The sequence below is a fragment of the Capra hircus genome, chromosome 16 (genome assembly GCF_001704415.2).
Source record: "Capra hircus breed San Clemente chromosome 16, ASM170441v1, whole genome shotgun sequence".
In the NCBI taxonomy this organism is placed as follows: Eukaryota; Metazoa; Chordata; class Mammalia; order Artiodactyla; family Bovidae; genus Capra; species Capra hircus.
Window position 1 is genome coordinate 62245855 of NC_030823.1, and position 21122 is coordinate 62266976.

General features: G+C 44.8%; 1 protein-coding gene and 1 non-coding gene across 2 annotated transcripts; one reads left to right on the forward strand and one right to left on the reverse strand.

Moving 5' to 3' along the window:
- On the forward strand, nucleotides 803-874 carry TRNAC-ACA. Its single transcript has one exon. It is a non-coding gene; the product is annotated as a tRNA-Cys (tRNA).
- RNASEL (ribonuclease L) lies at nucleotides 915-19863 on the reverse strand. Its single transcript, XM_018060688.1, is given in 8 exon segments — nucleotides 915-1813; nucleotides 1815-1944; nucleotides 2605-2735; nucleotides 4880-5012; nucleotides 5896-6101; nucleotides 7517-7602; nucleotides 14851-16511; nucleotides 19762-19863. Coding segments are annotated over 7 exon segments (2211 nt in total). The 5' UTR covers nucleotides 16325-16511; nucleotides 19762-19863; the 3' UTR covers nucleotides 915-1762.

Sequence of the window (21122 nt, forward strand, 5' to 3'; positions counted from 1 at the left end):
TTCCTCATCTGCGAAATGAGGATCATAACACTTACCTTACAGGATTATTTTTAAAACTAAAAGATAAAATATGCAGGTGTAATTTATAAATTATAAAACACCATCAAAATGTCATCTACAAATATTACTCATCTTTAAGATGGGTCGTTCATTTTTCAATGAATAATTATTGATCACTGCCACGTGGCAGACACTTTGCTAGGCTGTAATGACACACATCAACATATCATGGGCCCTAAGGAGCTTAGATTCCAGAGAGGAAGAACCAGGCTCTGGGTGGAGAGAAGCATGCTCTGGGGTGGCTGTGGGTGCTAGGGAGCAGACAGGACACTCAGAGTCGGGAAAGTGAGGGGCTTCAGAGGACTTCCTGGGGAGGTGACCTTGGTGCTGTCTCATTACAGATCCTAAAGCAAGACATCAAACTCTGGTCGCTCCTTTGTGAAGCAGGCCACACACTCCATAGTCCTAGGCTCCCAGCCAGTTCAGAGGTGTCACAGCCTCTTAATGCAGAGTTTCTCATCCTCAGAGCCGCTGATATTTTAGGCTGGATAATTCTGTTTGGGGGGGTGCTGTCCTGTGCATATCATAGACCAATCAGCAGCATCCCTGTCCTCTACCTACTAGAACGCCAGTACCACCCCCTACCCTCTGCTCGGATAGCCATTTTAACTGCCAAATAGCCCCTGAAGGGCAAGATTGTCAACAGTTCAAAAATACTGCCTTAGGTTATAGGAAACCAGCACAGGTGATTCTAGAAGGGATGCAGTTCATATAATTGGTGCTTAGACATACCAGCTGGACTTCCCCGGTGGCTCAGATGGTAGAGCATCTGCCTACAATGCGGGAGACCCAGGTTCGATCCCTGGGTTGGGAAGATCCTCTGGAGAAGGAAATGGCAACCCACTACAGTACTCTTGCCTGGAAAATCCCATGGATGGAGGAGCGTTGTAGGCTACAGTCCATGAGGTCTCAAAGAGTCGGACACCACTGAACGACTTCGCTTTCACTTTCAGACATTCTAGTTAGAGCTCAACAAATATTAATGAATGAATGCATGGAATGAATGAACCACCTAGAGTCCCTTTGACCTATTCTTTCTGGGTTTCATGAAGAAGAGCTCTGAGCTAGTCATTAAGTTATAAGGTGACCAAGTGAGAGTTAACAGTAACTCCACATCTATTTATATGGCACTCTGTGCAGGCTGTATAAGCTGGGTCAAGTTGTTCAAACTCCCTGAGTCTGTCAGGCTCTTCAGTTCCTAAATGCAGACATTAATCCTATCTTGTAAGGTTGTTGGAAGAATTACATGAGATAATTGATGTAAAAATAAAGCATTAGGGGTCTAGGAACTCACTCCTTTGGTGTAATTGGCAAGAGGATGCCATCTTAGCAGGATGCCCTCTCAGCTCCTGCCACTAAGCTTTACTAAGGATCACAGTAGTTTGAGCATATGCTCTTTGTTGTTGTTGTTGTTGTTGTAAACATGGAGAATGTTGAGCACTGCACCAGGAATTGACACATCGGCTATCCAATTCATCACTCACAAGCAACCAGGTTAGTCAAGAGGCCCAAGGAATTCCCTGGTGGTCCAGCAGCTGGGACTCCACACTTCCATTGCAGAGGGCCCAGGTTCAATCCCTGGTGGGAGAAACAAGATCCCACGTGCTGCATGGCATGGCCAAAAAATAAAAATGGAAAATCAAGAGGCCCAGACAGTTGTGACTCGCACAGCAAAACTGTACCTCCCTGAATTCAAAAGGCACTAGGGCTGGCCAGCCTGCTCACCATCACCAATTCCATCACATGTTGGCTTTGTTCAGATTGAGATTTTTTGGAAAATGCTTTGCATATTCTGTGTTCTGTAGTTTCTTATAGACATACATAACCAGATCTGGAAATTTCTCCTGAAAATACTGGGAAGGTTCTCCAATTTTTGACTTCATCCTGAAATGAAACAGAAATATTTTGATATGCCTGCCCCAAACTCTGCATCCTCTCTTTTATAGAATATGGCCCTGGAAATTTTTTTGCTTCCCTGGTGTCTATAGCAAAATAAATAAAGACTTTGGAATCTGACAGAGCAAGATTCATCTCCTGACTGTTCAACTAACAGTAAATTTCAGCAACTTAAGTTTTTTTGCACCTCAGTTTTATTATCCATAAAATGGAGATAATACAATGCTACAATCTCTTATCTACATGCTGAAATCCAAAAGAGCCCTGAAAAGTGCAAACTTTGGGTGAGTCTGCAACTGAGGTTTTTGGTAGCAAAAGCTAACTGAATTAACATGGGGCTACACTTACACTGTACATTTGTTTTACCCAGCCACCCAGTCTCCTGTGCTTCTTCTCATAAGAGTCGCTAGCCTTCTGCTCAAGCAGGCTCCACAAAAACTGGAAAGGAAGACAAGAAGCTGATGGGAACGTCCATCATGGACTATAAGACCCTTGTGGTGGGCCTTTTCCAAACAGAAGGGAGGAATGACTGTCCCCTCATCAAAATAAGTTTTCTTCTTTCTATCGAATAGCAGATGGAAACTTAGAACTGGGATTTTTAAATTATTCTCATCTCATATATGACTTATATGGGAAAACAGTTCTTACTCTATATTCTTTTGTTCATTAATGTGCTCTCCCAAATTCCGAATGAACTTCAGCAGGTCACCTACAGTGTTCTGATAGGTCTTTCCTTTTTTATAAAATTCATTCATTTTTTCCATCACAAATTCATCAACCTAAAAAAAAAATTACACAAAAATGTGGTAACAACACAAAATAAATCCTGATAGAATGTTAATACAAAAAGGCAGAATACAAATTTGAATACAGGCCAAAATTACCACTAATTAATAAAGCAAATTAATAGAAAAGAATGGAAGTAAACACTGTACACCATAATGCTAATTGTGGTTGTATTTGGATGTGGGACTATAAATAACTTTAAATTTGTGTATCTATCTTCCAAGAGAGTTATTTTCATAGAAATTAACTACAGTAAAACACGGTTTAGGAAATCGTTGGCTACTGCATGAGGAAATTGGCTCATTACACTATACAGTACTGCTGGCCTGTGACCACCTTTCCAAATTCATAGCTGATTACATCGCCTCTTTAAAGAGAGTTGTCCTGACTGAGACCTGGCCTTGCAGCCATTGCCATAGTGAGTGTGGCTGTTCTTTGTTTTGTTTGTAGTTATGGTTCCAAAGGTTACATATTTCTCCTTGTCCCTAGGTGTCCCAGAGCAGCTGCTCTCATATTAGTAATTCCTTTTTCTTTGTGCTCTCACTTTTTTTTCATTTATTTTTTAAATTTTTAATTGGAGGATGAATGCTTTATAGTATTGTGTTAGTTTCTGCCATACAACAACAAAACTTATTTTGATGAAGGGATCAGCTATAAGTATATACATATGTCCCCTCCCTCTTGAACCTCCCTCCCACCTCCACCCCTTCCCACCCCTCTAGGTTGTCACAGAGCACCTGGTCTGAGCTCCCTGCATCATACAGCAAATTCCCACTGGCTATCTATTTGTGCTCACACTCTTTGTAGATAGTTCTTATATTTAGAAATAGTTTGGAGTAAGAGAATAAGATGCAACAAGCATGAAGCCAGAGGGTCCCTTAGGAAGAGTAACTGGTGACTAGAAGGCTGCCTGGGTGGTACTATCAGTTCCTTGCAGAACTTACTGGGTAGTGGGAAAGACAGATGTTAAGGCAGCAATTATGAGTGTGATGTGTGGTCTAGAGGCAGACAAGGCAAGGAAAGCAAAACGAGAACCCTGAGACAAGGAGGTATGGGAGAAGTAGAGTCCTACATCAGGTCCAAGATATGGAAGATGTTAGTCCCACTCAAAGACGAGAGTTATGGATTTTCCCATAATGCTCTGCTTATGTCTCGGGGTACCCAGCATGTATCCCACAGCCATCCCTTCTGTAGATCTCTCAGCCCCACTTGGATACTATACTCTGCTTTGTATATCCATGACCTTGCATGGTCCTAACACATACTGGTATTTGACAGATGTCTGCCAATTAACAATAGTGAAAGGTCTGATAGTGCCAATTAGACTGAATGAGTGATTAATTATTATGCTCCACTATAGGTGCATGTGTACTAAGTTGCTTCAGTCATGTCTGACTCTGTACAGCCCTATGGACTGTAGCCCGCCAGGCTCCTCTGTCCATGGGATTCTCCAGGCAAGAATACTGAAGTGGGTTGCCATGCCTTCCTTCAGAGGATCTTCCCAACCCAGGGATCAAACCCACGTCCCTTGTGTCTCCTGCATTGGCAGGCAGGTTCTTTACTATTAGTGCCACCTGGGAAGCCCATGTTCCACTATATTGAGTTCAAGTTGGGTGGACCTTCTCTGGAAGAGAAGGAATTTGAAAGATGATTGTTTTTTGTTTCTCTGTTTTCTCATCCAGAAAGTAAGTGTGGGTGTGTGGATGCTCAACGCTGGGCTGTGCACCAGCATCAGAGGCAGCCAGTCTCCCTGGATGGAAATGCCCCCATGGAAGTACCTCCCTTGGACTAAACTCTATTTAATCAGCTGCTCTTGTCACAGTGGAAATAGAATTATTAGTCAGACCTCACTCAGAAAGCAAGGCTTGAGAGAAAGAGTCACAGAAGAGGAAAAGGCTTTTGGGCTGTGAGAAGTCCATCCTAATGAGGAGCCTAGATGAGTATCTCAGGAGGACCTGGCCTGGAGCAGAGACCCAGAGAGCTGAGGGGGTCTGGGATGGGAGGAGGGCAAGGAAAGCCCCTCTTACCCCTTGGTTGAACCAGGCTCATAGTATAAAAAAGTTAGGAAAACCAACATAACACACGACACAGATTCTTATTCCTGGAATAACTCCCAGACCATAAAAGTTGTTAATACCTTTTTTGTCCACTGGTTAAAACTTGTGGAAAGTTCAGATGTTTCAGGTTGCAGAAGCTGGAGGATCTTGCCATGAGTATTTCGTATTTTGATGTCAGATTCATTTCCCACATCCCGGAGGGTCCGGTAGCGGCTGAGAATGACAGAATGATCATGATCATTCCACCCTTCCCACTTTTCCCAGAAAGAGAAAACTATTAGATTTCAGCATTTGATAAGAGTAGTAACAGCATGTCTCTAAACAATCTGCACAATAGGAGAGCTCTCGCTGTCTCTTCTTGCCCGAATCATTTTTCTGTTCTTCAGTGGAGAAAATCAGATCCAGAGAAGTTAAGTCACTCCTCCAGTGATGTCCTCCCAGGAAATTCCAAGCTGAGAGAAAAGCCTGCGTCTGCTGATTCCCAGCCTGACTCCTGCCCACCTCACCACGATGGTTAATTTCATCTGTTAATTTCACCAACCACACACACAGCACTCAGATTAAATATTACTCTGGGTGTGTCTGTGGGGACGTTTCCAGAGGAGATTAGCATTTGAACCAGTGAAGCAGACAGCCCTTCCCAGTGTGAGTGGGCATCATCCAATCTATGGGTGGCCTGAACAGAATGAAAGGGGAAATTTGCCCCCTCCCTGCTGATCACTTTGGCTGGGACATGGTTCTACTCCTGCCCTCAGTTCTCCAAGTTCTCAGGCCTTCAGACCTTTACTGGAATCTGCATCTTCAGCTCTCCTGGTTCCCATGCCTTTGAATTCAGACTAAATTATACAACTGACTTTCCTGGGTCACCAGCTTGAAGAGGGAAGATGGTGGAACTTCTCAGCCCCAATATTGCATGAGACATTTCCTTATTTTGTATATACATCAGGTTGGTTGAAAAGTTCTTTGTGGTTCTTCTGCAGTAGCATCTTACGGAAAACCCCAATTGAACTTTCTGGTCAACCCAATATAAAGAGCCCTGACTAATACACTCACCATCTCCATCCTAGAGGCCTGTAATATACACTGTTTTCCTTACCTCTCCCAACTCCAAAAGAAGGGATGAGCCAGCAGGCCACTCAGATGGCCCTTCACATTGTCCCCAGGGACTAACAGATGCTGAATGAGGTCCCGAGTTTCCTCATCTGGAGAATGTTCAATCAAGTCTTCAGTTTTTAGATCCTTCAGCCTCTCAAAAGAAACATTTCCCTTGTTTACCACATACAGGACCAGCAGTCCCAGGGCCTGCACAGAAGCCATGAGTGAATGAAAGTCACTCAGTCATGTCTGACTCTTTGCAACCCCATGCGCTGTAGCCCACGAGGCTCCTCTGTCCATGAGATTCTCCAGGAAAGAATACTGGAGTGGGTTGCCATTCCCTTCTCCAGGGGATCTTCCCCACCCAGGGATCAAACCCAGGTCTCCTGAATTGTAGGCAGATTCTTTACCATCTAAGCCACCAGGGAAGCCCATAAATCAAGTTAAAAGTGCTTATGAATTAGCACTCTATTTGGGGAACTTTGGAGGGTGGGGCACAGGCTATGAGCAAATGGAAAATGGGTAGAATCTCAAGGAGCCCACAGGTTGGGTATGGGCATGGGCATGGAGAACTCTTCAAGGAAGTGTAGGTTTATAAGGAGCAAAAGATAATCCCAGGCCAGAGCTGTCAGAGCAGACTGCGTAGAGGAAGACGAGTTTGAGCTAGACCTCAAAGTACAGATAGAATTTTTAGATAAACCAGGGAAAGGGAGAGGGTTTTAAACAAGGGACAGGGGGTGCTCAGAGTCTGGCTCAGAACAGGGACTTTGGGTTGGGCCTGTGTCAGGCAGGAGATTAAAGAGCCAGACCAGGTCCAGAAGAACACAGTGAACACCCCAGGAGTCAGGACACAGCAGGGAAGAAAGACTAGGGGGAAGACCAGCACAGGAAATTCTGCACTAAGAAAGACACCAGTCAGGGAAGGAGCTCAGATCTGGAGCCACTGAGCCAGAAAGGCCAGGCATGGATAGAGAACTCTTACCAATTGGGTTGGAAGTTCAGCACCCTGGAGAACTCCGGGGGGGGCGGGCTGCCCTAACAGGTCAGAGTCTATCCAGGAGCTGTGGTCTACAGAGGCTATGTCTCCTGCTGTGTCTCCTCTCTGGGAACACAGTTATTTAGGATCTTAACCTGTGGGGCCAAGTATAGTCTCTTGAGCTGGGAATCAATCCCATCACTCCCATGTGCTTCAGAGGGCCTTAGTATCTGGCCCTCCTAGGAGTTTAGCACATGAATTTGAAGAGTGGGAAGAGAAATCTCATTTACTTTGTCTTCAGGCAGCAAATACTTCCTATAGGAACTGTGGAATTATTCTGGAGAAATCTCCTGGAGGTAATTCTTCAAGAAATGTGGCATGCTCAATGTATTTGTTATTTAGCCTGTGAGGGTAGAGAGACATCCAAAGAGATACAGAAACTGCCACAGCAAGGACCAACTCCACACCCACCCAGAGAGATGCTGTTGTCTGCAAGGGAGTGAGGGCCATCATACCAGGGAAATGCCTTGAAACTTCTTTCTTTCCTAGGTAAAGTTGGAACGTCCTTTAATCGGCCACAGGAAGTAAGGTAATGAACGAATAAGGAAGTAGAGAGATGGAAAAGAAAACTGTTTCTAGAAATTACCTCTAGATCTCTCTTGATTTCCTGTGGATCTCCAGTCCCCTTGATGCTTTCATCAAAATCTGCCAGGCAAGCACCATTCTTGGAATCTAAAGGAGAGTTTGTGGAGATGCATTGAAATTGCTTATTCCTGGCCAGCATGTATGGAGAGGGTAACATGGAAACTTACATTACCATATGTAAAATAGATAGCCAATGGGAATTTGCTTATGACTCAGGGAACTCAAACTGGGGCTCTGTAACAACCTAGAGGGTGGGAGGTGGGTGGGAGGTTCAAGAGGGAGGGGACATGTATACTGTGGCTGATTCATGTTGACGTTTGACAGAAACCAACACAATACTGTAAAGCAATTATCCTTCAATTTAAAAATATATAAATACATTTAAAAAAAAGAAAATCTTCAATCCCCATGTTATAATTAATTTACATAAATATGTAACTCAATGTACAATCCATCATCGCTGAGGAAGACAATGATGAGCCCATATCTGCCTTGTTTACTTTTCAAAACAGTCACGTGCACTGCATTCTTTGACCTACTGGTATCTGCCAAGAGCAAGATTTACATTTTATTCATCCCAAGCCACGGGTTGGGGAAGCATGACGACAAGTATAGCCAGCTCCCCCTTCATGCAATTCCTGGGGTCAAAGAGCACAGATTTGTAAAGAAGCTGCTGGCAGAAGTTACGGTTATGTCCTATAGCTGAAGAACAACTGGACCCTAGAGCTGAAGGCTCCAAATCCAAGACCACCTTAGCATAGCATTCTACCAAATCAAGCCCACTCCACTGCCCCCTATGACATTGTCATCTGTGACCACGAGTCAACCACGTGCTTCTAATGAATCGTTGCCTCCCTCCCGCCTTCAGCATCTTCCTCCCTTGAAGGAAGCCACTGAGTCCTCAGAAACAGGGATAAGAGAGGTGGGGAACAAAGTGAAAGGTGATTTGTCCCCAAAGAGGTGGCTTAAAGGAGTCTGAGAAGGAAGGCTGGCTAACCGCAGATACCAGCCAGTACAATTGTGTGCTCAGAGTCCTTTCATTATGAATTTGGACCTCAGCATTGTAGGGAAATCCAGAGTCTCACAAAAATGAACCCATCAAATTGTTCAACAAATGTTTCATGAGAGAAAAAATGATGGCGAGGAAGGAGAACACAGTCCTTGCTCTGCAGAGTTTAGAGTCTCTGGGCAAGGGGACCGATAGTAAAGGAATAAATACATGGCTAAACATTAATTGCAGTTTTGAAAATGCTAGCCAAAAGTTCAGGATTCCCTAAAAGTGTACCATGAGAAGAGCTACATGGCTGCATAGAGAGGGGGAAGTTTTCAATAAGCAAGAGATGCCTAGGGAATTTCCTGGAGACCCAGTGGTTAGGACCCCACACTTCCAGTGTAAGGGGCATGGGATCAATCCCTGGTCAGGGAACTAAGATCCTGCAAGCCTCAGGGTGAGGCCAAAAAAAAAGGAAGAGATGCCTAGAGAGAAAAGATCAGTAGAAATTGTATAGGTGAGTGGAATGGGGAAGAAAGGGAAAAGAGAATTCCAGATAGGAATTCATGGAGAATGCCTGGGCCAGCATTCTCAGAAGGTGGTCTATAATGAGACTGAAGGAGCAGATGGGGTGCACATCATAAATCACAAACTGTTTTCAATTATTTCAATAATTCCCTTCACTTATTTAAGCTACTTTGTGTTTTCTGCTACAGAAATTTGAAAGTGTTTAATGAGACACTTCACATCTCTTCTAGCATTTGATTTTTTTTCCCCCCCATGAAAAGTGAACGTGTTAGTCACTCAGTCCTGTCTGACTCTGTGATCCCATGGATTGTAGCCCATCAAGGCTCCTCTGTCCATGGCATTTTCCAGGCAAAAATACTGGAGTGGGATGCCATTTCCTTCTCTAGGGGAATCTTCCCGATCCAGCAGTTGAACCTGTGTCTCCTGCATCGCAGGCAGTTTCTTTACCATCTGAGCCCAGTTTCTTATTTTTAGTTTCAACAGACATTGTTAAAGTGCTATACAAAGTTTAAAGCTTATGCCCAGTTTCTGTATACAGCATCAAGAGGGACTTTGGCCCTGCTGACACCTGACTTTGTGCCAGTGGAACTGGTTTCACACTTCTGGCATCCAGAACCATGGGAGATTAAATTCCTATTGTTTTAAGGCACCAAGTTTGTGACAATTTCTTTCAACAGCCATGGGAAAGTTATATACTTGGTTATAGTTATGTTTCTTTGGGTATACATTCTCCTGTTTGATGCCTCTCTTTCATGGTATTAAGAGGGTAACAGGCAGGAAGGCCAGGGTTTTCCAAATGGAGGAAATAGGCTGCAAGTGTCAGACATTTTTTATTTCTCTTAAGTGGCAGGAGGAAACAAACTACAAAGGTTAAGATTTTTTTCCCCTTGTCTATACAAATTTAAAAAGCGGTTTCTCTTAAAATTCTGTGTTGCCATGATGACACCTAGCTCCACCTGAACTTCAGTTCAGTTCAGTTCAGTTCAATTCAGTCACTCAGTCATGTCTGACTCTTTGAGACCCCATGGACTGCAGCATGCCAGGCCTCCCTGTCCATCACCAACTCCTGGAGTTTACTCAAACTCATGTCCATCAAGTTGGTGATGCCATCCAACCATCTCATCCTCTGTCATCCCCTTCTCCTCCTACCTTCAATCTTTCCCAACATCAGGGACTTTTCAAATGAGTCAGTTCTTCACATCAGGTGGCCAAAGTATTACAGTTTCAGCTTCAGCATCAGTCCATCTAATGAATATTCAGGACTGATTTCCTTTAGGATGGACTGGTTGGATCTCCTTGCAGTCCAAGGGACTCTCAAGAGTTTTCTCCAACACCATAGTTCAAAAGCATCAATTCTTCAGCACTCAGCTTTCTTTATAGTCCAACTCTCACATCCATACATGACTACTGGAAAAACCATGGCCTTGACTAGATGGATCTTTGTTGGCAAAGTAATGTCTCTGCTTTTTAATATGCTGTCTGCTGCTGCTGCTGCTGCTGCTGCTAAGTCGCTTCAGTCATGTCTGACTCTGTGCGACCCCATAGACGGCAGCCCACCAGGCTCCCCCATCCCTGGGATTCTCCAGGCAAAACACTGGAGTGGGTTGCCATTTCCTTCTCCAGTGCATGAAAGTGAAAAGTGAAAGTGAAGTCGCTCAGTCGTGTCCGACTCTTAGCAACCCCATGGACTGCAGCCCACCAGGCTCCTCCATCCATGGGATTTTCCAGGCAAGAGTACTGGAGTGGGGTGCCATTGCCTTCTCCAATATGCTGTCTAGGTTGGTCATAACTTCTTCTAAGGAGCAAGTGTCTTTTAATTTCATGGCTGCAGTCACCATCTGCAGTGATTTTGGAGCCCCAAAAATAAAGTCAGCCACTATTTCCACTGTTTCCCCATATATTTGCTATGAAGTGATGGGACCAGATGCCATGATTTTAGTTTTCTGAATGTTGAGCTTTAAGCCAATTTTTTCACTCTGCTCTTTCACTTTCATCAAGAGGCTCTTTAGTTCTTCTTCGCTTTCTGCCATAAGGGTGGTGTCATCTGCATATCTGAGGTTACTGATATTTCTCCTGGCAATCTTGATTCCAGCTTGTGTTTCATCCAGCCCAGTGTTTCTGAACTTAACTTTTCTCAAACCTTGAGCTAACCAGTGCATTTTTCTTATGGAAATATTTGTCTTAAGCTATGTTAATCAACTATGTATTTACCCTAGACTCTGTCTTCAAGATGGTTCCGCCTAAGACTCAGAACCCTCTTGACAAACCAGTATGTTTTACTCATACATTGTTCTCCTAATCTATGTTAATGAAACTCTACATTTACTTGGAAACCTGCCTTTCTTCAAGATTCATGTCAATCGTTTTATAACCCAGGATGACTCACCTGATGCCAATGTTATCTCAAAATGCATGTTGTGGATGAGGGGGCTGGTGCCAGTCTCTGAGTTTTGAGACATTTCCTTTCTCTAATTAGCAGAATGCTAGTGGCTATATAACATCCAGCTAAAGACTAGCAGAGGGGCACTCCTTCTGCCCCCTGCTGATCTCTATGTCAGAAGCTTTCTCTATCTCTTATACTTTAGTAAAGCTTTATTACACAAAAGCTCTGAGCGATCAAGCCTTGTCACTGGCCCCAAATTGAATTCTTCTCCTCCGGAGGCCAAGAATCCTGGCATCTTTCGTAGTTCAGCAACAACCTTTCAGTATCAGCAACTCTTATAACTTTTTTTTTTTTTTGCCACATTGTGTGGCATGTGGGATTTTAGTTCCCCAACCAGGAATGGAACCCCAGTTCCCTGCATTGGAAGCAGGGGGTCCCAAACCACTAGAACCACCAGGGAACTCTTAGGTGATTTTTGACTGTGTGTTTTACGTTGCAGTTGAGACCGCCTGACATCCTGTGAGTTGCTTCTGTAATGCCATCCAACACAGAGGAGGGATGAGAGCATTGTCAGATCTTCTCCTTTGCATTTTTTTCAGTGAAGCTCTGGGGTAAGCGGGCCATGCCACTTAATAGTTGCTTTGGCAGACATCCTGTGTGTATAACAGCTCTTTGTTTCTCTCTTTTTTTTAGTGAATTCTTATGAGTTTTTAAAATTTATTATTAACTGGAAGATAATTGCTTTACACTATTGTGTTGGCTTCTGCCCTAAAACAATGTGAATCAGTCATCAGTTCAGTCGCTCAGTCGTGTCCGACTCTTTGTGACCCCAAGAATCGCAGCACGCCAGGCCTCCCTGTCCATCACCAACTCCCGGAGTTCACTCAGACTCGCGTCCATCGAGTCAGTGATGCCTATATCTCTTCCTCTTGAATCTTACCCCATCCGCCCCTCTCGCTTGTCACAGAGCACTGTGTTGAGCTCCCTGGGTTACACAGCAACTTCCCATTAGCTCTCTATTTTATTCATGGTAACGTTATGTGCTACTCTCTCAATTCGTCCCACCCTCTCCTTGCCTCCCACCGACCCACCCCCCCCCCCCCCCCCGCTTCAAACAATAAATGCTGAAGAGCATGTGGAGGAAAGGGAATCCTCTTGCTCTGTTGGTGGGAATGTAAACTGATACAGCAACAATGGAGAACAGTATGGAGACTCCTTTAAAAACTAGGACTAAAACTACATTACAACTCAGTAATCCCACTACTGGACACATACCCTGAGGAAGCCATAACTGGAAAAGACACATACACTCCAAAGTTCATCACAGCACTGTTTATAATAGCTTGGACATGGAAGCAACCTAATGTCTACCGACAGCTGAATGGATAAAGAAGTTGTGGTACATATATATAATGGAATATTTCTCAGCCATATAAAGGAACACATTTGAGTCTTTCTCTTAAAATCATCAGTGACTCAATGTCTCAAGCAGTCCCCGTGTCTGCAGGCAGAAAGGCCTGTCACAGATGCTTGGTCCCTAGGGGAGAGGGGAAGCCCAGGGTTTGATCTTCCTGATTCTACTGAGTTAGCAATCTGCCTGCTCTCTGGTCCTTGGTTCTCCCCTGCTTCTGGCTTCCATCGCTTTTGAGTGGTGCTTTTCTGTACTCTTCCCACTTACATGAGTAATGTTTTTCTGTGGCTTTCTGCATTTGTCCTGGGCTCCTATGCTAATCTTCAATCCCATCCTATCTATGTTTAGTCTCTCCATGATTCCTCAAGGATTTTGTCCTCTAAGAATTCTTTTTTTAATGTTGATTTTAATTACAAATTCACTTAAAAATCTTTTCCCATCATTTGAAGAATTTAATACAGGGAAGAGTCTGCAGTATGTATTAGGCTCACCACCTTGATGCAGAAATATAATCGATTCTTTATTGTTCAAGCTTAGGAATGGAAGAAGTGGTGCTAGAAATTTTGAAGAATAGGTAGTCAGAAATTATTTTTCTTTAGAATGTGATGTGTGACCCTTTCGCATCAAGATCGGCAAGTAGAATTGGGAAGGTCCTCACCCCTGAATGAACCTCAAAGACTCTTTCTCAGCAGGTAGGGTTGTACATACTCTGGCCCTTGTCCATCTCGCCAGCAAAGTTGCTTAAAACCAGGAAGGAATGACATGAGCACCTGTCCTCAAACTAAAGCCAGATCTTATGTGTACCTATTTCTCTCTTCCAGTACCTTATATACTGCTCTCTGCCTCTAAATGCCCACACCTTCTTTTTGCCCTGGTCCCTTACACCAAGTTTAAACTCAGTGCATATCTGTAGGTTAGGTATCTACTTCCGCTTTAGCCCTCTAGATAAGTACCTGGCCTTTGTTGGGCACGTACCATGTACAGGTGACTTGTCCATTTGACACACAGCACTTAGACTTTATAACAACATTATGAAGGAGGTTATGAAGGAGTCCCAAGTGAGGAAACCAACACTCACAGAATTAAGCAACTTGCTTGAGGTTACAAAACTTCAAAGTGGTGGGAGTAGGCTGCAAGGCTCCCTAATCCTGGCTGAAGCTGAGGATCTTTCTAAATTATTATTTATGTTTGGCTGCACTGGGTCTTCATTGCTGCAAGAGGGCTTTCTCTAGCTGTGGACAGCAGCAGTTACTCTCTAGTTTTGGTTCATGGGCTTCTCATTTCAGTGATATCTGCTGTGGAGTACAGGTTCTACAGTAAGGGCTTCAGTAGTTGTGGCACATGGGCGTAGTTGCCCAGTGACATGTGGAATCTTCCTGGACCAGGGATCAAACGTGTGTCCCCTGCATTGGCAGGCGGGTTCTCAACCACTGGACCACCAGCGAAGTCCAAGCCGAGGCTCTTACTACTGCACCACCTCGCCCCCTGGACTTCATACTCAGCTCTGCTTGCTTCCTTGAACGTTGCTGTAGTGCATGGTCTTGGTTTACCAGAGTGCACACTGACTTGTTCAGCCTGCTTACAGTGTGTTTCACTAGTGTTACATCTTATCCTGGGTCCCAGGTTTGACCTCAGTTTTGCCATTACGTTTCACGGTCACTGAGCACACACACAACATTCACCGTTAACTGCCACCTTGTCTGAAGGAACACGCTTTCTAGATTCTCTTTCTTACAGACTCCTCTAAGGATTCAAACTTGGAGTTGGCTCCATCCAAGACCTACATTCATATCTGTATTTGCCAAGGGCAGCAGAAAGTTAGCCTGGTATTCCATAAGCTTCCTTCACCTCCACATGGAATAATACAGGTTCTACCTGGTAGCAGGAGAAACTCCGCTGTATCTACGGATTTGCTACATTCATCCTCAAATTGAACAATCCACACTGACTGTATTCTGCCATGAAAATCTGTTTCTCTGATAAATAAAGACCCTATATTTCTAGAGAGGACTGGCAACTCACCTATTAAGATGTTCTGTGGTTCCAGATCCTGATGAGTGTATCCAGACAGGTGTAGTTCTTCAACAGCCTTGAATAGAGATGAGAGGATGTTTCGGGCAAATTCATCTTCCTTGTTTTGCACAGCCTCTCCTCTGTGCTCAGCCAAGTGATTCCCCAGCGTGTGCTCACACAGGGCAAGGCACACATACAGACAGCCCCCGTCGCTCTCACTGCCATAGAATGTCACCACGTGACCGTTGGCTCGGTTGCTCTGCAAACAAGAGACTTCATTTTGTCCCCGTGTGCTGCCTTCATAGAACCGCTTCACGGCTACCTCTTGTTCCTCATAGAACCCCAGGTAGATGCCCCCTTCAGAAGTGTCAGCGATTTTGTATTCTTCATCAATAAAGATCTTAAGTTTGCCTATCATAGGGCGGTATATCCTGTGGAGATGTTTCAGAGCCACCCCCCAACGTGAGCTCTGAGGCTTCCAGGCTGTAGCGGGAGGGCAAACGTCTTCTACGGCTCCATGCTGGCGAAGAAACTTTGCAAGGTCAGAGTCATAATTGCGCTTCGCTATTGCGACAAGGTCCCCGCATTTTGTGCTGGCTCCTTTGTGACACAGCAACTGGGCAATTGCCTTCAGCTTAAGCTCGACAGCAAGCAGCAGTGCTGTTTTACCCTCACTGTCTGTGCTGTTGATCTCTATACCTGTTTGTTCCAGAAGCATCTGTACCAGATCCAGGTTCTTCCTTTCCACTGCCAAGATCAGCGGCGTCTTCCTTCCCTCCCCGCTCACATTGACATCAACCTTACAGTTCAGCAGAAGGCGAGTAACGGCTTTCACCTTCTCATCATCAGAGTTCAGAAGAGCATAGATCAAAGCATTTCTGCCCCTATTGTCCCGGGCATTGACATCCGCCCCCATCTCATGAAGGAGGATCTCCACGACATCTACACGCCCTTCTTCAGCAGCATCCATGAGAGCAGTGGCCCCTCCTTTCTTAATCCTCTCTTGATCCTCCATTGTCTTTCTGTGCAAATTCACCTCTGCTCCATTGCTATACAGGAACCTTAAGGCTTCGACTTTGCCATACACAGCAGCTTCCATGAAAGCGGTGAAGCCATTAACATCGCACTCATTGACATCTGCTACTTTAGGAAGTAATAGTTCGAGCAACTTCACATTTCCAACAATCCCAGCAATGATGAAGGGAGTGGCGCCATTCTTCTTCCGCAGACAAGGCTCAGCACCATGACTAAGCAGAAGATCCACAATGTCTTCTCTGCCAACTTGCACTGCGTTATGCAAAGGCGACCAGCCCCATTCTTCCTGGAAATTGACATCAGCCCCTCTTTCTAGCAGTTGCTGGACCAACTCAATGTCTTCATCTTTAACAGCTTTAATCAACAAATGATTGTCATCCTTTGAAGCCTTCCCATTACTAGAGGGTGTGGGTCTTTCCTGAGGGTTGTTATGGCTCTCAGTCTCCATGATGGTATATACCACTGGCTACAACTTTCTTGCCTTCTCTTTGAGAAAATGAAAACGTATCTCCTTGGGATTTGATCAAAGAGACATGGAACGCTTAGAAACTCCTGTCAGGGGAAATAGGAATTGTCTGGCTACAGACCACCAGTATGAGGAGGCACAATACTCTTGGGGTCTTCTGAATTTTCACCTGGAGATGAGAGAGGTAATTTGTAGTGTTATAAGAGTGAGAAAACATTTGAATTAGATAAATTAATTTTACTAGTAATATTTTCAAAATACATCTATTATATAATTTTTTATTACAGTATATTATAAATATATGTCTTTTCATACTGTTCATGGGGTTCAGTCCTGAATATTCATTGGAAGGACTAATGCTGAAGCTGAAGCTCCAATAATTTGGCCACCTGATGTGAAGAGCCGACTCATTGGAAGAGACCCTGATGTTGGGAAAGATTGAGGGCAGGAGGAGAAGGGAGCAATAGAGGATGAGACGGTTAGATAGCATCACCGACTCAATGGACATGTATTTGAGCAAGCTCCGGGAGACAAAGAAGGACAGAAGAGCCTGGTGTGCTGCAGTCCAGGGTGTCACAAGTGGCTAAGTCAGCCACAACTTAGCAACTGAAAAGCAACAACAACATAAATATATGTAAATTGTAAGCAAGAAAAGTATTACTCTGTTCTCCCACTGCTTAGAAACAGGCATAGTTAGTACAGTCCAAAAATTATTTTTAAAAATAGTCGGGCTCATGATCTGTAACTTTGCATTTGGCTTCCTTTCATTTAATACCTTAATTATAAATAATGTCTTATGTTATTACAAAGTATTTTAAAATATTTTAATGTCTGCAATAGACCATCAGAGAGGTGTTTCAGTTCCCTACTACTGAGCAGATTTTTAAAGTAACTTTTAACCAAGAGTTTCAAACTTGGATTTTTTTTCACAATTCTAAATAATGTTACAGCAAATTTAGCTTATTTTATCTTATTTTCTTATGATAGATCTTATAATAGATTTCTTACAATTGATTTTAAAGAACTGAATGACCAGTCAAAGGCTATGATTGTTTTTAAGATTCTCAACCTATATTAACGCATTTTTTTCCAATGCCATATAAACACACTCTTATTAGAAATAAATGGCCTCTTAAAAAAAACCAGAACCCTTACTTAAAAAGAAAAAAACGTGTTTTTCATCAATCTGCATTTCTGGTTGAGCATGCTCAGTCCATTCCTGGCTCTTTGCAAGTGCAAAATTGTGCACTCCTATTCAAAGTAGTGTAGAGTGAGCAGCAGTCCCCAGACTTTGGGGCACCAGGGACCAGTTTTGTGGAAGACAATTTTTCCATGGCCTGGGGGTGGGGAAGGGGTGGGTTTGGAGATGACTCAGAGCATAACATTTATTGTGCACTTTATTTCTATTATTATTACATCAGCTCCAACTCAAGTCATCTGGCATTAGATCCCAGAGGGTGGGGACTCCTGGAGCAGGGGAAGAACTCGAGCCCCCACCTCTGCAAGAGCTAAGTTTGGCCCCTGGGTGTGTAACTCTGCTGCTGCTAAGTCACTTCAGTCGTGTCCAACTCTGTGCGACCCCATAGGCAGCGGCCCACCAGGCTCCCCCGTCCCTGGGAGTCTCCAGGCAAGAACACTGGAGTGGGTTGCCATTTCCTTCTCCAATGCAGGAAAGTGAAAAGTGAAGTCCCTCAGTCATGTCCGACTCTTACCTACCCCATGGACTGCAGCCTGCCAGGCTCCTCTGCCCATGGGATTTTCCAGGCAAGAGTGCTGGAGTGGGGTACCGTTGTGTAACTCTAGACTCTTCCTAATTGTGTAACCTTAGATTATTGAGTCTGAATTTTCTGTTCCCTCAAATAGGGATGACAAAAAATACAGTCCCCCATATAAAGTGTACTTAAGTAGGGAGAAGGCAATGGCACCCCACTCCAGTACTCTTGCCTGGAAAATCCCATGGACAGAGGAGCCTGGTAGGCTGCAGTCCATGGGGCCGCGAAGAGTCGGACATGACTGAGCGACTTCACTTTGACTTTTCACTTTCATGCACTGGAGAAGGAAATGACAACCCACTCGTATTCTTGCCTAGAGAATCCCAGGGACAGGGGAGCCTGGTGGGCTGCCATCTATGGGGTCACACAGAGTCGGACACGACTTAAGCGACTTACAGCAGCAGCAGAAGTAGGGAGAGGGTAAAATATTAAGCCTTCAATAAATGGTAGAGCTAATTACATCACTTTATGAAAAGAAGAAAAAAAAACTTTAACACACCCCGTTCTTCCCACCCAGTGCTTTATATGCTACACAAATAGGGAACCTATGAGGGGTCAATTTAGTCTAACTGCCCTCCATCAGATCTGAGCAATTTAGATACAATTCAGACAGCAGAGGGCAGCAAACTTACCTGAATGTTTATAAACGCTTCTGCTACAAAGTGACTAGCAGCAGCAGCTTTTGTTCTTGGAGAAGGAAATGGCAACCCACTCCAGTGTTCTTGCCTGGAGAATCCCAGGGACGGGGGAGCTTGGTGGGCTGCCGTCTACGGGGTTGCACAGAGTCGGACACGACTGAAGTGACTTAGCAGTAGCTGCTACAAAAATCACAAAGCAACCATTTTTCAGCAGTCCCACCTGCCTGACCGTCTCAAAGCCTCTACCCTCAGAGAGCTAACCAACTGTGCAGCGGAAGCACAGTCACCCAGCAATGAACTCTTTGGATCAAATGTTTGTGTAAACACCTTTAGCACAATGAATGTGAGGTGGGCTGGAAAAGATCAAAGAAAGAAAGAAGCTCAAAGAAACCTGGAGGATTCAGGGTTTCCACAAACTTCTTTTCTTCTCTGCTCTTTTACTTATTCCAGGCGCTTCCTCCAACTGCTAACTTCAAAGTAATACAATCATTTAAGAACACCACACCTTGGACTAACTTATGAGGAAACGGAAAAAAAAAAAAAAAATGAGAGTAGTAAGACTCCACGGCCTGTAGCCCACCAGGCTTCTCTGTCCGTAGAATTTTCCAGGCAAGAGTACTGGGTTGCCATTTCCTGCTCCAGGGAATAATAATAATAATAATAATGAAAGAAATCCGAGTAAACCTTCAGAGTAGAAAATAAAAACAGCTCAACAAAAGCCTTGCGAAAGTCGAGTCCCGCTTTCAGTTTCATTTTCCCCACACGATCAGAGGAGCCTGATACACACAGATGCCTTGAAGAAGTAATGTGTGGATTATGACAGAACCCTGGAAATCTCAGAAGGGCTTAGGTGCAAAGGGTCCCCTGGGACTGGCCGGCTGGCTCCGTGTGCTCCTTCCCCTCCCCCAGTTCCACACCCACTTCACCTCCAGTCCCCAAAGCCCGAGGAATCCTTCAAAGACAACACCTTCTCAAGCTTTCCCAGCTCTCCTCCCTCTGCGTATCCTACCTTCTAAACGCAAATGCCTCCTCCTCAGTCATTTCTCTCCGGCATCTAACCGTCAAATACTGTTACCAGCAGGAAAACAGCCTCTCCTGGGAACGGAGCCCGCGGGGCGGAGTCCGGAGAATGACAGGGGGCGGAGGGAACGCTGACCACGCCCACACTCGGCTGCGGTGGCCTGAGCTAGTAGCCCCTTTGGGCTTCCCTGGCTTCTCAAACAGTAAAGAATCTGCCTGCAATGCAGGAGACCTGGGTTCGATCCCTGGGTCGGGAAGATCCCCTGGAGGAAGAAATGGCAACCCACTCCAGTATCCTTGCCTGCAGAATCCCATGGACTAAGGAGCCCGGGGCAGGGAGGGGGCAGGGAGGCCGCATGCATCCTGCCGCTAGGCCTGCCGCCTTTCAGGTCACAGCATCTAGTTCCATCTCGACCATGTTGTTCCAAATCCCATATCTTCTTAAGGGAAATGAACGGTAATTAAACATTTATTGAGCACTGACTGGGTGCCCGGCACTTTGTTTATTGCTTCACAAGAGATATGTACCCAGTCAACCCCTAACAGTACTGCTGATGATGAAACCAACGCTCAGAAAAGCTGGGTGAGCCCAAAGCCCAAGCTCCCTCACTCACCAGGGCGCTCTGGAAATGGCACCAAGCTGGCAGTCCAGAGCTGTGGCTGTTCTGCTGGGTGACCTCAGGCAGGTAGTTGAATGATGTTGGGACACAGTGATTCATCACACAAATGCCTCATAGGGGGTCTTCCTGGAGCTTGCATCTTAGTAGGGAGAGATAGACCGTTAACCATTGAGAAATGCAAGGTCCGTCTAGTCAAGGCTATGGTTTTTCCAGTAGTCATGTATGGATGTGAGAGTTGGACTATGCAGAAAGCTGAGCGCCAAAGAATTGATGCTTTTGAACTGTGGTGTTGGAGAAGACTCTTGAGAGTCCCTTGGACTGCAAGGAGAGCCAACCAGTCCATTCTAAAGGAGATCAGTCCTGGGTGTTCTTTGGAAGGAACGATGCTAAAGCTGAAACTCCAGTACTTTGGCCACCTCATGTGAAGAGTTGACTCATTGGAAAAGACTCTGATGCTGGGAGGGATTGAGGGCAGGAGGAGAAGGGGACAACAGAGGATGAGATGGCTGGATGGCATCACTGACTCGAAGGACTCGAGTCTGGGTGAACTCCGGGAGTTGGTGATGGACAGGGAGGCCTGGTGTGCTGCAGTTCATGGAGTTGCAAAGAGTTGGACATGACTGAGCAACTGAACTGAACTGAACATGATTTCAGGTCACAATATCATGACCCTATCATCCCAGTTCCTTATGGACATCATCACTACTACCATCCAGTCCCTCATCACATC